General features: G+C 46.4%; 2 protein-coding genes across 6 annotated transcripts in view; one reads left to right on the top strand and one right to left on the bottom strand.

The window, feature by feature from the left end:
* The window catches only part of rassf4a (Ras association domain family member 4a), a 305,015-nt gene that overhangs the window by 163,438 nt on the left and 123,955 nt on the right, over positions 1-17,622 (top strand). The window lies entirely within an intron of this gene.
* On the bottom strand, positions 1,783-16,995 carry LOC144480288 (C-X-C motif chemokine 11-like). The gene is made up of 5 exons (XM_078199634.1): positions 16,883-16,995; positions 15,792-15,884; positions 15,599-15,713; positions 8,457-8,540; positions 1,783-2,484 (listed from the first exon to the last, which is right to left on the bottom strand). Exons 2-5 carry the CDS (start codon positions 15,853-15,855, stop codon positions 2,361-2,363), a joined length of 387 nt encoding a protein of 128 aa, XP_078055760.1. The 5' UTR covers positions 15,856-15,884; positions 16,883-16,995; the 3' UTR covers positions 1,783-2,360.

Here is a 17,622-nt window from a genome sequence, read left to right as displayed (position 1 = left end):
GGATTGGGGAGTTAAAACCTAAGTGTTGTATAGTCAGAGGCGCTATCTTTTGGTTGATGTAATCTCAGGGCCTCCTTGGATAAATGTGAAAGATCCCATCGCTCTATTCAAGACAAAACAGGAGAGTTATTCCTGGTGTCCAGATCAATTTTTATTCCTTTACCAACATTAGAATCATAGAATCCCGACAGTGCAGAAGGAGGCCATTCGGCCGATCGGGTCTACACCAATCACAATCCCACTCAGGTCCCATCCCTGTAACCCCACATATTTACCCTGCTAATCCCCCTGACTCTAGGGGGCAATTTAGCATGGCTAAGCCACCTAACCCGCACATCTTTGGACTGTGGGAGGAAACCGGAGCACCCAGAGGAAGTCCACGCAAAGAGGGGAGAGATACCAAAGGGTCCATAGGGGCAGTTTTTTCACTCACAGGGTGGTGAGTGTCTGGAACGAGCTGCTAGAGGCAGTAGTAGAGGGAATACAATTTTGTCTTTTAAAAAGCATTTAGATAGTTACATGGGTAAGATGGGGATTTTCACAGGAACTTCATTGCAGCGTGAATGTAAGCCTACTTATGACGAATAAATAAACTTTATGGGTATAGAGGGATATGGACCAAATGCAAGCGATTGGGATTAGCGGTAGAAACTGGGTGGCATGGACAAGTTGGGCCCCTCGCACCCTCCTATATTCAAGCCTTGCACCTTTTTTTGAATTACTCGGGAGCTTGGGAAGCCTCTAGTTTCCCCATTGGCTGAGTTGTTCCCAAGAAGAACGCAATGAGAATCATCTTGCCAACCAATTAACCTCCTTTCCTCCTGTAGTATAAATTGTTGTGATTATTTGTTTGAAATTTGGTATTCTTGCGTTTGTCCTGATGAGTGCAAGATGAAAAACTTCAGCAACATGTCTTTCTTTTCAGCAATGGAACATTGACCAGTACAGCACAGGAACAGGCCCTTCGGCCCACTATGTTGTGCCGAATTAAACCAATCCCTTCTGCCTAATCCTTGGTCCACATTCCTCTGTTCCTTGCATATTCATGTGTTTATCTAAAAGCCCTCTAAACGCCCCTATTGCATCTGCCGCCACCACCACCCCTGGCAGCGCATTCCAGACACCTACCACTTTCTGTATAAAAAACTTGCCCCTCACATCTCCTTCGAACTTTCCCCCTCTCACCTTAAGTAATTCCCCTTATATTCCAGTTTAATAATTATCGCGATGAGAACCCTTGCACGTGGCCACCTAGACGTTTCATGATCTGTGGTTATGTCGAGAGTTAAATAGCGAGGTTGAATTTTGACTTCAGAATCTGTGCAAATCAACTAATCTAAGCTAATCACAGAGTATGTGAAACTCAAACCTGTCTTGCCTTTGCTCCAGAATTCAAAAAGTTTATTTATTAGTCACAAGTAGGCTCACATTAACACTGTAATGAAGTTACTGTGAAAATCCCCTCGTCGCCACACTCCGGCACCTGTTCGGGTACACTGAGGGAGAATTTACCACGGCCAATGCACCTAATCTGCACGTCTTTGGACTGTGGGAGGAAACCGGAGCACCCGGAGGAAACCCACGCAGACACTGGGAGGAAGTGCAAACTCCACACAGACAGTGACCCGAGCCGGGAATCGAACCCGGTACCCTGGCGCTGTGAGGCAGCAGTGCTAGCCACCGTGCGCACCGTGCTGAATTCAGAACAGCTTTGGATACAAGTGTGTGTTCCATCGGCAGCCAAGAATAGTTAGAAATGAGTGCAAGGCACTGAAAATACATCCATTCAATTTCCACTTTACTCTGCTTCAACATTGCAAAACACTTGAATTACATTTGCCAAAACAATAGCACTTGGAACGCAGCCTTGCTTTCCACTCCAGCAAGGTCGCAGACGCGTGAATGAGCTAAGTAACTGGCTAATTTGGATGAACTGGCATTAGTTTTAAGAATAGGTACCAATTTATTTTATATAAAATGTTTAATTTCAGAGGATGTGTGTCATTTATAATTGTAAACCCCACCCACCAGTTCAACATGGAAATTGGAATCGTAACCTGGAGCGATTTCAGTGCATCAAAAAGTGTGATAAAGTCTCAGAGTCCGAGGTCACTAATAGCTGCTGTAGGTGAAGTGCAATTGATAAGGATTACATTTGTATTGAGATTATGATATCGCATCAAAAGCTGCTTGAGAGATAATTTGCGGATCACTGGCGATATACATTTCCAGTAATTATTGTAAATGAACGGAAGGCATTAATTAATGAAAGGTTAGTGGCGTGGAATTTATGTAGCACAGAAACTGGCCACTCAGCCCATCAGATCCATGTTGGTTTGATACCAAAGCATCCATTGTCTCTATTTATCCAGAGACCTCAGCATGATATGCGAACCACGAAACCGCTGACGGCACTTCATTGGATTTGTGTAATTTTTGTGCTTGCAGAGGCATATCTCCACATGGCCTGCGTTGTACCCATACCTGAAACAAACATTGGAATGCTTAAGAACCATTCTTCAGCGACCGCACAACAACAGATTAGACCGTTTGCGACAGAAATTTTTGTGGGTTTCACAAGTGATCCTCCAGAATGGAACATGACTGAAGTGTTTTGCTCGACTGTCTCTCATTATCTCCAACTATAGCAAAGCAGAGATCAACGCAAGTTTGAACTATGGGCAGCACGGTGGCACAGTGGTTAGCACTGCTGCCTCACAGTGCCAGGGACCCGGGTTTGATTCCGGCCTTGGGTGACTGCCTGTGTGGAGTCTGCACATTCTCCCCGTGTCTGCGTGGGTTTCCTCTGGGTGCTCCGGTTTCCTCTCACAGTCCAAAGATGTGCGGGTTAGGTGGACTAGCCATTCTAAATCACTCCTTCGTGTCCCAAAATGGGTAGGTTAGGGGAATTGGCCATGGTAAACTGCCCCTTAGTGTTCCAAGATGTGCAGGTTAGGGAGATTGGCCATGGTAAATTGTCCCTTAGTGTCCAAAGATGTGCAGGTTAGGTGGATAGGCCATGCTAAATTGCCCCTTAGTGCCCCAAGGTGTGCAGGTTAGGGGAATTGGCCATGGTAAACTGCCCCTTAGTGTTCCAAGATGTGCAGGTTAGGTGGATAGGCCATGCTAAATTGCCCCTTAGTATCCCAAGGTGTGCAGGTTAGGGGAATTGGCCATGGTAAATGCACAGGGTTATGGGGATAGACAGAGGAGTGGGCCTGGATGGGATGTTCTTTCAGATCTTGAGGTAGACAAGATATTGAAAGGAATGGAAAGTGGTGAAGTTGGAAAATTGAATTGACAGCGTCACAAGGAAGGGGGGTTGGGTTCAAACTAGTGAAAGACAAATGAGGATTTAGATCAGAAAGATTTTCATCGCACAAAGAGTGATGTGTGTGTGGAATAGAGTCTCACAGGGAAAATGTGTGGAATAAATTGACTTTGGGGTCTTTCTTGATAGAAAAACGAAGAGGTGAATGGCTCTTCTCACTCAATTATAATATGACCTTGCAACAACACCGGATAAATAATAGTTCACACAGCTTCCTGCACAAGTCGGAGAACTCCACTGAGTATAAAATGGAGGATTTGTTGAAAGGGATGATTTGGAATGTCAGGGTTCATTGGGTGAAGTGTTGTTGCTGGCTAGAAACATGTATCAGACAGGGATGAGATAAATGATGGGTTTAGTCTTTTTTATATATATGTATTGGTCGTGTACACAGGAACAATTTGCTGGGCTAGATGTAAGCTTGGGCTGCCAAACTGCGACCATTGTGTTGAAGCCCTCTCCTCTCAGCATTAGTGCTATTGCAATTACCCCTACAGTGTTGACCAATTGACAAGGGCAACTAGGGATGGGCAATAAATGCTGACCAGTCAGCGACGCCCACATCTCACGAATGAATAAAAAAAAACACATTAATCTATTCCAACTATTAATCAGTAGGGTTGCACATTGGTTAGCACTGCTGCCTCACAGCGCCAGGGACTCGGGTTCAATTCCGCCCTCGGGTCACTGTCTGTGTGGAGTTTGCACATTCTCCCCGTGTCTGCGTGGGTTTCCTCCGGGTGCTCCGGTTTCCTCCCACAGTCCAAAGATGTGCAGGTTAGGTGGATTGGCCATGCTAAATTGACCCTTAGAGTCAGGGGGACTAGCAGGGTGAATATGTGGGGTGACGGGAATAGGGTCTGGGTAGGATTGTGGTCGGTGCAGACTTCATAGAATCATAGAAACCCTACAGTGCAGAAAGAGGCCATTTGGCCCATCGAGTCTGCACCGACCACAATCCCAGCCAGGCCCTACCCCCCATATCCCTACATATTTACACGCTAAACCTACGCATCTCAGGACACTAAGGGGCAACTTTTTAGCATGGCCAATCAACCTAACCCGCACATCTTTGGACTGTGGGAGGAAACCGGAGCACCCGGAGGAAACCCACGCGGACATGGGGAGAACATGCAAACTCCACACAGACAGTGACCCGAGGCTGGAATTGAACCTGGGTCCCTGGCACTGTGAGGCAGCAGTGCTCACCACTGTGCCACCATGCTGTAATTAGCCAGTGTGACAAAAACTCTAAGTCTTTAGTCCCCTCCCTATTGTGTGTTTTCGACAAGTTTGATAACATTTGATTTTCATATCTGATCCTTTAATGTAAAGTTAAAGTTTATTTATTAGTCACGAGTAGGCTTACATTAACACTGCAATGAAGTTACTGTGGACATCCTCTAGTCGCCACACTCCGGCACCTGTTTGGGTACATTATGAGCAGGATTCTCTGATCTTGTTCCTACCCGCCCGCTGCCAGTGAGAACAGAGAATTTGACATTCCATTCACTGCAACGGCACAGGAGAATTTGCTTTTTATTCATTTGTGGGGCATGGGCGTCGCTGGCTGGCCAGCATTTATTGCCCATCCCTAGTTGCCCTTGAGAAGGTGGTGGTGAGCTGCCTTCTTGAATCGCTGCAGTCCACGCGCTGTGGGTTGACCCACAATGCCGTTCGGGAGGGAATTCCAGGATTTTGACCCAGCGACTGCGAAGGAACGGCGATATATTTCCAAGTCAGGATGGTGAGTGGCTTGGAGGGGAACTTGCAGGTGGTGGTAGGTTTGGAAGGTGCTATCTAAGGATCTTTGGTGAATTGCTGCAGTGCATCTTGTAGATGGTACACACTGCTGCTACTGAGCGTCAGTGGTGGAGGGGGAGGATGTTTGTAGATGTGGCACCGATCAAGCGGGGCTGCTTCCCAGCCGTGGAAGTGGACGGAGGTTTTTGGCGTCCCTCAGCTAACACAAGACAGAACAACCATCCGTAGCTTCAGTGTTGATCCCCAAAAAAGATTAATTTTAATTACTGGCTTTACAAAACGCAAGGGGTCAAGTTTCCAGAATTCAAGGCTGTGTTCCTGTAAATTGCCAATAAGATTAACTCAAAGGCCATCTAGATGACTGCTGAATAGCTGATGGTTGAGCAAGTATCTCAAAGCAGTTCATCACCTCATTCTTTCGTGGGAAGACTCATTGCCTGCTTACTGTCTTGTATGGGACACTGTACAAAGAAGAACCCTGCACGAGTGTATTCTTCATGGTGAATTTTAAGACAATTTTTAAGTCAGTTTTGTGTCTTAATGGAATGGGACTTAAAAGCCTAATTGTTGAGCTTTGGTTGAGACAAGGAGGATAGATGTTTTTAAAATTTATTTATTGGTGTCGCAAGTAGGCTTACATTAACACCTCAATGAAGTTACTGTGAAAATTCCTGAGTTGCCACACTCCGGCGCCTGTTCGGGTACACTGAGGGAGAATTTACCACGGCCAATGCGCCCAACCAGCACATCTTTCGGACTGCGGGAGGAAACCGGAGCACCCGGAGGAAACCCACGCAGACGTGGGAAGAAGGTGCAAACTCCACACAGACACTGACCCAAGCCGGGAATCGAATTCAGGCCCCTGGCGCCGTGAGGCAGCAGTGCCAACCACTGTGCCACCGTGCCGCTCATCCCATGTTGAATTCTCCCATGTTGAGACTAAATCCCGTGGCGGGGCGGGGACATTGAGTGTTTCGTGTTGCGGTGGCCGGCAGGAAAACACACTAAATCTTCCGGCCCTGATCTCATTAATTATGCACCTGGGCGTTTTACTCTGTATTCATTGGCAGGGCAGGGCCTGATGGGGTGTAGTCTGCCCTTGTGTCCGGTTGCCATCTTGGAAAATGTGTTCAATATCACTGCGCCACTGTTGAAGAAAGAGGTTGGGCCTCCTGAGGGTGAAGAGGGACCCCCCACCCGCCGTAGAACTCACTGGCAGGATCTTGGGAGAGCTCTATCCCTGGTGGTTAACCATTTGCTATTTTTAGGGGGCTCTGTGCTGTGGTTTCCCCAACAGTTGCACTCATCCAATCCGATCCAGATAAAAACACACTTGTCAAAACAGAAAATTCCACAGTACCAAATCATTTCCCCTTCAAGAGTAGATCTTTGCCTGGAATATCAATGCGTAAGCACCACTTCCTACAAACGCTAGCACGTTAGGTCATTGAATCCGATCTGGCCAAATACAGACAGCTGACAATTTCAGGGAGAAAACAATTGAAGTTCTGTTCTGTTGCTGCAATATTAGCAGATTGTCATTGAAGCTTCGAAGGACCTTAGAGGGCGGCACGGTGACACAGCTGCCTCACATCGCCAGGATCCCGAGTTCAATTCCAGCCTCGGGTCACTGTCTGTGTGGAGTTTGCACATTCTCCCTGTGTCTGCGTGGGTTTCCTGCGGGTGCTCCAGTTTCCTCCCACAGCCCAAAGAGGTGCGGGTTAGGGGCACTGGCCATGCTAAATTGACCCTAGTGTCAGTGGGATTAACAGGGTAAATATGTGGGATTACGGGAATAGGGGCTGTGTGGGATTGTGGTTGGTGCAGAATCAATGGGCCTAATGGCCTCCTTCTGCACTGTAGGGATTCTATGATTCTATGACCTGATTGCGAAGCAAGCAAGTCAGAAGAGTTTAATGTTTAACATTGTCACAAGGGTAGTTAGTATATCTTTAATTCTTCCCTTTCATACAACCCCCTTTACAGAGGGGCTGATTAGAACATGGGATTCTTTGCCACAACTTGTTATTGTTATCTTTTCCCAAAGGTAGGGAAGTCTAAAACTACAGGGCATAGGTTTAAGGTGAGAGGGGAGAGATACCAAAGTGTCCAGACGGGCAATTTTTTCACACAAAGGGTGGTGAGTGTCTGGAACAAGCTGCCAGAGGTAGTAGTAGAGGCGGGTACAATTTTATCTTTTAAAAAGCATTTAGATAGTTACATGGGTACGATGAGTACAGAGGGATATGGGCCAAATGCGGGCAATTGGGATTAGCTTCGGGGCGGCATGGACAAGTTGGGCCAAAGGACCTGTTTCCATGCTGTAAACCTCTATGACTCTATAAATGTCATAAATTGTTTTAGAACGGAATTATTTGCTTATAAAGGAGGAATGGTAAATGGTGTGGGGTATGAGTAGGAACATGCGGATAACCTAGGCAGCGTCTCGCATAATTCACGGAAAATAACGGCAGTGGGATCCTGATGGGCCGAATGGCCTGTTTCTGTTAGGCTATGTTTAATAATGAGCAAGAGAATTACATCCTTTGTAAATTCTGATCTACACAATGGGCTTGTTTTCAATAATCTAAATCAAAACTAATAGAATGAATTATTAGCACTTTGCACTGTGGAAATATAATGTCATAGAACCATAGAATTCCCTGCAGTGCAGAGGGAGGCCATTCGGTCCATTGGGTCTGCACTATCCGAAAGAGCATCTTACCCGGGCCTACGCCCTCCTGCCCGATCCCTATAACCCCACACATTCACCATGACGAATCTATCTAACCTACACATCCCTGAATATTAAGGGGCAATTTACCATGATTAATCCACCTAACCTGCACATCTTGGGACACTGAGGGGCAATTTACCATGGCCAATCTACCCAACCGACATATTTTTGGACACTAAAGGGTAATTTAGCATGGCTAATCCACCTAAACGCACATCTTGAGACTCTAAGGGGCAATTTAGCATGGACAATCCAGCTAACTTACACATCCTGGGAGACTGACAGGCAATTTAGCATGGCCAATGCACCTGATCTACACTTCTTTGGACACTAAGGGGCAATTTAGCATGGCCAATGCACCTAACCCGCACATCTTCGGAGTGTGGGAGGAAACCGGAGCACCCGGAGGGAACCCACTCAGGCACAGGGAGAACGTGCAGACTCCACACAGGCAGTCACCCAAGGCCGGAATTGAACCCGGGTCCCTGGTGCTGTGAGGCAGCAGTGCTAACCACTGTGCTGCCGTGCCGTGTTATCTTCACTTTCATTTATTAATGATGTTTTATTATTTGTAGTAAATCAGATCTTTAACATGCCATAACAAAGAAAATCTCCTCTACTTACCTTTGCATACAGGATAGCAATGTCTTTGCCAGTGGTACATATGGATCAAGGCAAGATGCTGTTTTTTCACCCTTCAACCAAATCCTGGAAGAAAATGCACCATGAGTGGCTGATTTACAGTGTTTTGTTTTTATTTCTTGCTTCAAGTTATGATCATTGCTTGGTGGAAAGACTGCAGGAACTTTCCGGTCGTCTAATTGGGTTATATAAAGGTACATTCGAGATTTATCTCAGATTATCACAAGCAATTTGTTCATTCACAGCAGCCCACTAAAGCTCTATCGCTTTCGCAGGTGGCAAAACCTTTGTTCCATTAACTTACACAGTGGCGCTTTTCAAGAAAGGCTCTAACAAATGTAACCCAAGCGTGTAAATGAAGTTTGAATTTCTCGGTCGCGATTGGAATGAAGTGGGCAAAAATGGAAAGCGCCTTGTTTATCAACGACGATAAAAATGTGTAATGAATGAAAAAAACCGGCAGGGTGGCATAGTGGGTTAGCACCACTGTCTCACAGCGCTAGGGACCCGGGTTCGATTCCAGGCTTGAGTCACTATCTGTGTGGAGTTTGCCCATACTCCCTGTGTTGGCGTGGGTCTCCTCCGGGTGCTCCGGTTTCCTTCCACAGTCCAAATATGTGCGGATTAGGTTGATCAGCCATGCAAAATTGCCTCTTGTCCCAGGTTGTGTAGGTTAGAACGATTAGTGGCGTAAATGTGTGGGGTTAAGAACAATAAGAACATAAGAAATAGGAGCAGGAGTAGGCCATCTAGCCCCTTGAGACTGCCCCGCCATTCAATAAGATCATGGCTGATCTGAAGTGGATCAGTTCCACTTACCCGCCCGCTCCTCATATCCCCTAATTCCCTTACCGATCAGGGTTGTGAGGATAGGGCCTGGAGTGGGATTGTTGTCAGTGCAAACTCGATGGGCCGAATGACCTCCTTCTGCACTGTAGGGATTCTATGGTTTCAATGAAATCGCGAACAGTATGCGCTAGTCCTCAAATCAATTCAAACCTGAATTTTAACCAATTGGCTGTTTTGTGTTTACTTGGGAAAAAAACATTATTTTTTCCTTTGCTTTGGTTAACATCCCTTCAAAAATAGTGACAGAAAGTTCAGCCCAATGATGAAAAAATTGTTCTGTTTTTTTAAAAATTCTTTCATGGGATGTGGATGTCGAAACCAGCATTCCTATTGCCCATCTCTAACTGCCCTCGAGAAGATGGTGGTGAGCTGCCATCTTGAATCATAGAATCATAGAAACCCTACAGTGCAGAAGGAGGCCATTCGGCCCATCGAGTCTGCACCGACCACAATCCCACCTAGGCCCTACCCCCACATATTTACCCGCTAATCCCTCTACCCTACGCATCTCAGGATTCTAAGGGGCAATTTTTAACCTGGCCAATCAACCTAACCCGCACATCTTTGGACTGTGGGAGGAAACCGGAGCACCCGGAGGAAACCCACGCAGACACGAGGAGAATGTGCAAACTCCACACAGACAGTGACCCGAGCCGGGAATCGAACCCAGGACCCTGGAGCTGTGAAGCAGCAGTGCTAACCACTGCGCTACCGTGCCGTCACTACAGTCTACATGAGTTTAAGCACACATTTTCTGTCTGTAGTGAAAGGTTCTCCCTGGAGAAGTTTACTGAAATTGAGAAGGGAGATTGTGTGCATTTTTACGAAGATGACATGATGGGAGACAAAGAAAGGAGGGAGGAAGACCGATTTTGGTTCCTGCTGCTTGGAGAACATTAAGTACTGAGCAGCAAGTTGGGGACAATGCCTTTCTTCCTTCATCCTTAGATGGTCGGATCTTTGAAGCTAAATCTCAGGCTCCAGTAATATGTCTAACTTCTTTCATACTGGACGCCCTTATGGATAATCTGAGTCAGATTCCTAATCCGTGAGTGAGTGCTCAATCACGGGAATCTTTATTAGGATGTGTGCTGATGCATCATTCGGTATTTGTCAAGCAACCACACCACAGCAACTTGCCTGTCACGTTTGCTGTGTCATGACTCTGAATCCGCTCAGAAGCACGGACCACAGAGCACTACAGGAGGTTCCTCTTTCTGCTCGGTGACTCCCTGAAGCAGAGTTCACCCTGGGGCAGAGTTTCCGCTCTTCAACACCAGCCAAAATGGACCAGACCGTAAATAATGTTCAGTGCAACTTCAGGTTTTGCGATCTTTTACACTAGTTTAGCAAGCATTGTGTTGCAAAACAGGGCCTATGCACAAAACTGGCCCTGCCCCAAGGTGAATTAAACATCACTGGGAAGTTTCTCAAATTTTGTTTTATTCATGAAATGGGTGTCGCTGGCTGGGCCAGCATTTGGAATCATAGAATCCCTACAGTGCAGAAGGAGGCCATTTGGCCCATCAAGTCTGCACCGAGCCCAATCCCACCCCATCCCCATAACTCCACTTATTTACCCTGCTAGTCCCCCTGACACTAAGGGACAATTTACTACGGCCAGTCAACCTGACCCGCACATCTTTGGACTGTGGAAGGAAACCGGAGCACCCGGAGGAAACCCACGCAAACATGGGGAAAATGTGAAAATTCCACACAGGCAGTCACCCAAGACCGGAATTGAACCCGGGTCCCTAGCGTTGTGAAGCAGCAGTGCTAACCACTGTGCCACCATGTCGGCCATTTATCTCTCGTCCCTAATTGGAGAAGGTGATGGTGAGCCGACTTCTTGAAGCGCTGCTGTCCATGTGGTGTAGGTACACCCACAGTGCTGTTAGGGAAGGGGTTCCAGGATTTTGACCCAGCGACAGTGAAGGAACAGCGATATAGTTGCCAAGTTAGGATGGTGAGTGGTTTGAAGGGGAACCTGCAGGTGGTGGTGTTCCCATGTATCTGCTGCCCTTGTCCTTCTAGGTGGAAGTGGTCATGGGTTTGGAAGGTCCTGTCAAAGCAGTCTTGCTGAATTGCTGCAGTGCATCTTATAGATAGTATCTTATAAATAGCTTTGGGGAGCCGGGGGGTGGATTACTTGCCAAAGAATTCCCAGCCTCTAACTTGTGCTTGTAATCACGGTATTTATATAATAGTCTAGTTCATTTTCTGGTCAATGATAACACCCAGGATGTTGAAAGTGGGGGATTCAGCGATGGTAATGCCATTGAATGTCAAGGGGTGATGGTTAATTTCTCTCTTGTTGGAGATGATCATTGCCTGGCACTTGTGTAGCGTGAATGTTAGTTACTACTTGTCAGCCCAAGCCTGGATACTGTCCAGGTCTTGCTGTATTTGGACATGGACTGCTTCAGTATCTGAGGAGTCGCGAATGGTGCTGAACATTGTGCAATCATAACCAAACATCCCCACTTTTGACCTTGGAAGGAAGGACATTGATGAAGCAGATGAAGATGGTTGGGCCTAGGACACTACCCTGAGGAACTCCTGCAGTGGTGTCCTAGAACTCAAATGATTGACCTCCAACCAACACAACCATCTTCCTCTGTGCCAGGAATGACTCCAACCAGCGGAGAGATTTCCCCCGATTCCCATTGACTCCAGTTTTGATATGGCTCCTGGATGCCATATTGGGTCAAATGCTGTCTTGATGTCAAGGGCAGTCACTCTCACCTCTCCACTGGAGTTCAGTGCTTTTGTCTATTTTCGAACCAAGGTTGTAATGAGGTCAGGAGCTGAGTGATCCTGGTGAAATCCAAACCAAGCTTCTGTAAGCAGATTATTGCTAAACAAATGATAGCTTGATAATGCCCTCCCATCACTCTACTGATGATCCAGAGTAGACTCGCTATAGTTAAGAAAGCCCATCAACGCCTCTATTTTGTCAGGAGGCTAAGGAAATTTGGCATGTCCGTTATGACTCACACCAACTTTTACAGATGCACCATAGAAAGCATCCTTTCTGGATGTAACACAACTTGGTATGGCTCCTGCTCTGCCCAAGGCCGCAATAAACTACAAAGGGTTGTGAACGAAGTCCAGTCCATCACGCAAACCAGCCTCCCATCCACTGACTCTTTCTACACTTCCCGCTGCCTCAGGAAAGCAACCAGCATAATCAAGGATCCCACGCACCCTGGACGTTCTCTCTTCCACCTTCTTCCATCGGGAAAAAGATACTAAAGTCTGAGAACATGTACCAACCAACTCAAGAACAGCTTCTTCCCTGCTGCCATCAGACTTCTGAATTGTCCTATCATATATTAAGCTAATCTTTCTCTTCACCCCACTTGTAACTGCAGCACTACATTCTGCACCCTATCCTTTGCCTTGTCCCCAATGTACTCTATGAATGGTATGTTTTGTCTGTAAAGCGCACAAGAAACAATACAATTTGATTTGATTTATTATTGTCACATGTATTAGTATACAGTGAAAAGTATTATTTCTTGCATGCTAAAAAGACAAAGCATACTGTTCATAGAGAAGGGAAGGAGAGAGTGCAGAATGTAGTGTTACAATCATAGCTAGGGTGTGGAGAAAAATCAACTAAATGCAAGGTAGGTCCATTTAAAAACCTGATGGCAGCAGGGAAGAAGCTATTCTTGAGTCGGTTGGTACGTGTTCTCATACTTTTGTAAGGCTGATGGGCGTGTTAGATATATCCTGTTTTTTTTATGTACAGGACATGCCTGGGCAAATTTCCACATATCTGGGTGTTGTTGCTGCACTGGAACAGCTTGGTTTGGGATTCAGCAAGTCTTGGAGCACAAGTCTTTTGTATTTTTGCCAGGATGTTCTCCGTATACAACGCCTTCGGCCATTTCCTGATACCACGCAGAGTGAATCAAATTGGCTGAAGACTGACAATGTGTGATGCCTTCGGAGGAGGCTGATTTGGATCATTCACTCGGCACTTTTGGCTGAAGATCATTGCAGATGCTTCAACCTTCAGCATGTTTCAAGCCTCGGAGGAGGCTGTAAAAATCAAGATTGTTCTTTTGGGTGCAAAAAAACAATAATTGGCAAGGCTTTAAAAGTGGGAGAGGCGATGGCCTAGTGGTATTATTGCTAGACTATCAATCCAGACACTCAGCTAATGTTCTGGGGACCTGGGTTCAAATCCCACCACGGCAGATGGTGGAATTTGAATTCGATCAAAAATACCTGGAATTAAGAATCTACTGATGACCATGAAAAGATTGCCGATTGTCGTAAAACCTCATCTGGTTCATTAATATCCTGTAGGGAAGGAAATCTGCCGTCCTTACCCGGTCTGGCCTACATGGGCGGCACGGTAGCACAGTGGTTAGCACTGCTGCTTCACAGCTCCAGGGTCCTGGGTTCGATTCCCGGCTTGGGTCACTGTCTGTGTGGAGTTTGCACATTCTCCTCGTGTCTGCGTGGGTTTCCTCCGGGTGCTCCGGTTTCCTCCCACAGTCAAAGATGTGCGGGTTAGGTTGATTGGCCAGGTTAAAAATTGCCCCTTAGAGTCCTGAGATGCGTAGGTTGGAGGGATTAGCGGGTAAATATGTGGGGGGTAGGGCCTGGGTGGGATTGTGGTCGGTGCAGACTCGATGGGCCGAATGGGCTCCTTCTGCACTGTAGGGTTTCTATGATTCTATGTGACTCCAGAGCCACAGCAATGTGGTTGACTCTCAACTGCCCTCCAATAAATGCTGGCCAACCAGTGACGCCCATGTCCCACAAATGAATTAAAAAGAAATGTAATTTACTGATTATATTAACCAAGCATTGCTACAAAATGATTCTGGGTGGAATTTTCCTGTCCTGCGTGCCAGGGAAATCGTAGTGGGCAGGGGGCAGACCATGCAAACGTCCGTTGACCTCAGGCGGGATTTGCTGACCTGGGGGCCAGTGCAGCCGGAAACTCCCGCCCTCTGTATATTTTTGAAAAGCCATTTTCAGGTCAGTTAAAATTGCATTACTCACAGGTGGTGTCAGCACTGATTAAATGCTTAATTTTTGTGACCAACCCATTTCTAGCTGTATGAATCAAACTGCACCAAGTTTACAACTCTTAACTATATGTATTTTAAGTACGTATTTTTAAAATAAATTTTTGAAAACACTGCCCTCAGCTGACTTTGTGTTCAGCAATTATATAAATTAATCTGGCTGGAAACTCCTGTTGGGGTGGGGGGGGAAACATTTTCAAAATTGGCGTATATCACTGCCCCAAGCAGAAACTCAAACCCAACCATTTTAGTATGGTGGGGCAATCAGAACGCGCCTGGACACTCGGGCTCTGGACCTTGTTGCTCCAATCACAGAATCCCTAGTGTGCAGAAGGAGGCCATCATTTGGCCCATCGAGCCTGCACAATCTCACCCCATAGCCCCATGCATTTACCCTAGCTAATCCCCCTGACACTAAGGGGCAACTTAGCACGGCCAATGCACCTAACCAAACCAGCACGTCCTTTTTGGACTGTGGGAGGAAACCGGAGCACCCGGAGGAAACCCACGCAGATATGGGGAGAATGTGCAAACTCCACACAGACAGTCTCCTGAGACTGGAATTGAACCCGAGTCCCTGTCGCTGTGAGGCAGCAGAGCTAACCACTGCGCCACCGTGTCACCGCGTAAAATTTTCAAAAATTTCTAAGGTAATGTATCAAATGTTCACATGCATCTCGTGTTAAAGCTTGAAAACATCTCATAATTCAAACCATTTGAATATGACTAACAGACATCATAGAAACCCTACAGTATAGAAGGAGACTACTCTGCTCGTCATAGAATCATAGAAACCCTACATTGCAGAAAGAGGCCATTTGGCCCATCGAGTCTGCACCAACCACAATCCCACCCAGGCCCTACCCCCATATCCCTACATATTTACCCGCTAACCCCTCTAACCTACGCATCTCAGGACACTAAGGGGCAATTTTAGCATGGCCAATCAACCTAACCCGCACATCTTTGGACTGTGGGAGGAAACCGGAGCACCCGGAGGAAACCCACGCAGACACGGGGAGAATGTGCAAACTCCACACAGACAGTGACCCGAGCCGGGAATCGAACCCAGGACCCTGGAGCTGTAAAGCAGCAGTGCTAACCACTGTGCTACTGATGCCGCCCAACATCTGACTATTAATTTACATTGCAGCAAGGTTACTCCATTCTCCAGGGGACAGGTGTTTTAATAGGTGATGTTCTCGTGTATACTCTGGGACTCACCGAATTTCATAGGCGTTGCAGTTGACAGTCGGGCGAGTAATTGAGTAGGTCGCAATCTGCCTGGGCTTCACGGACTTTACTGGCTTGTGGCATTGACATCTGCCTGGAGACTGAGCTGATAAACATTACGTGTTACACAGGTGATAACATCCGAACGTATTAAAAATAAAGTGATTGGAAGTGCTTTACTTACCATTGGAGAATTGTGTACTGCATAGAATCATCATCAGCATCAAACTGGGAAGCCCGCAATCCATTTTGCTGCTTTATTCTGTCACTGTGATATCTAAAATAGTTTCATTACACGGCATTAATAGAGTATTGGGTTGGGATTTTCCTGCACTGGCGTGGTGGGTCCCGATACAGTGGAAGCCAAGAGTCCACCAAAAGTCCATTGACATTGGCGGGACCCGCTGGTGGGCCAGGCCAGAAAATCCCACCCTCAATAGCCGATGAGCCATTGCAGCCCAGAGGGAGGCTATTTGGCCCATCTTCTCCATGCTGTCTCTTTGTAGAGAAATCCAAACAGCCCCCTTCCCCACTCCATCCCTGTACCCTGCAAGTCTATCTTTGCAAATGCCTACCTAACGTTCCTCGTCTCTGCTTCCACCTCCCTCCTCTGCAGCCGGTCCCAGGTCATTGCCACGAAACTGCATAAAATAGGTTCTTCTTCTTCTGGCATCTTTGGTCAAAAAGTCTAAATCTGTGTCCCTCTGCCCTTGCAACACCAGCTAATGGGGACATTCAGCAAATTCATCTGTTTCTAATTTCTTCCATGCTGAGGCTTCGTGTCAGAATCATAGAACTTTCAGCCACTTCTTTACAATGTCTAAGGCTGGTTGAAAGCTGAAATGTCTGAGTCAGACTGACCTGAAGCTGCAGACCACAATTAGCAAGGTGAAATTGACCTGACTTAAATCATGCAAGTCAGCAGCGGCGAACCAACATTATCGCAAGCAACATATCAGAGGAACAGCTGATTGTAGCCCCGAGATTTACAGCTAGAATTGTTTGCATCAGCCATTCAATTGCATTCAGCATGCTTCCAAATTTCCCTGTTCAGACTCGCATTCCAACCATTATCTTGCAATTGAGTCTCTGTCTGTATACGCCCTGTTTCTGAACCCTACTCTCCATTCACCTGATGAAGGAGCAGTGCTACGAAAGCTCATGATACTAAATGAACTTGTTGGAGTTTAACCTGGCATTGTGATACTTCTTACTGTGCCCACCCCAGTCCAACGCCGGCAACTCCACATCATTCCAACTTTTTGAAATACCAACCTTTGAAGTGTTTCAGGTAGTTGAAGAACTTCAGTCTTCTATTGGATGTGATAGATGGCAAAAACGATAGTATTCTAAAGGTGATAGTGGGTGTTGAAACCTTTTGCGTGTCTACTTATACCTGGGGGGTTTGTAACTGTTTGGCAATGAATGGATGCTGGTCACATGGTCCATAAATTGCCACAGAGTTAATTGTACCCTTGTAAATCTTTTACTGGGGAAAGTGGAGATGTTTCTAAGCACTGGGATTCTGGGTTCCTTTGTGTTAATTGAAGTTTCCTTGATGCATGGATCCTTACGTTATTAATAATACCATTAGATGGAACTTCTTGTTGATGTTTTCAGTAGCTCACTGGTGTATTGAAAACTTCTTGTTAATTGTGGTAGAGCTCCAGACAACCTCGGCAGTGAAAGATCTTTGACTTACTATTGTGAAACATACTTAAGGTCACCGTCAAAAGATTGCATTATTGATTTGAAACAATGAACGTTTACAAAGGAGCCTCATTTACACTGGAGGCTGGAAATAAGGTGATATCCTTATCATCTTGTCTCTCAATAAACTTTGCGCAACCTTGGTTTTGATTTCATGTTGCACAGCTCCCAGAACTGGCCCTGCCCCTAATCAATCCCTCTTCCACTACAGCTACAACACTGGCACCTACCTGACAATATCATGGAATCCATACAGTGCAGAAGGAGGCCATTCGGCCTATCAAGTCTGTACCGACCACAATCCC

Source organism: Mustelus asterias, chromosome 28 (genome assembly GCF_964213995.1).
Source record: "Mustelus asterias chromosome 28, sMusAst1.hap1.1, whole genome shotgun sequence".
Classification (NCBI taxonomy): Eukaryota; Metazoa; Chordata; class Chondrichthyes; order Carcharhiniformes; family Triakidae; genus Mustelus; species Mustelus asterias.
Note: the sequence above shows the minus strand (reverse complement) of the source record. Positions and strands in the feature narration are given on the sequence as shown.

Coding starts and splice junctions, on each gene's coding strand:
- LOC144480288 (XM_078199634.1), bottom strand. CDS start 15,855: ATGGATTGCGGGCTTCCCAGTTTGATGCTGATGATGATTCTATGCAGT. Junction 8,541..15,598: donor TGCAACGCCTATGAAATTCG/GTGAGTCCCAGA, acceptor ATTTTCTTCCAG/GATTTGGTTGAAGGGTGAAA. Junction 2,485..8,456: donor TTGCTATCCTGTATGCAAAG/GTAAGTAGAGGA, acceptor TGTTTGTTTCAG/GTATGGGTACAACGCAGGCC.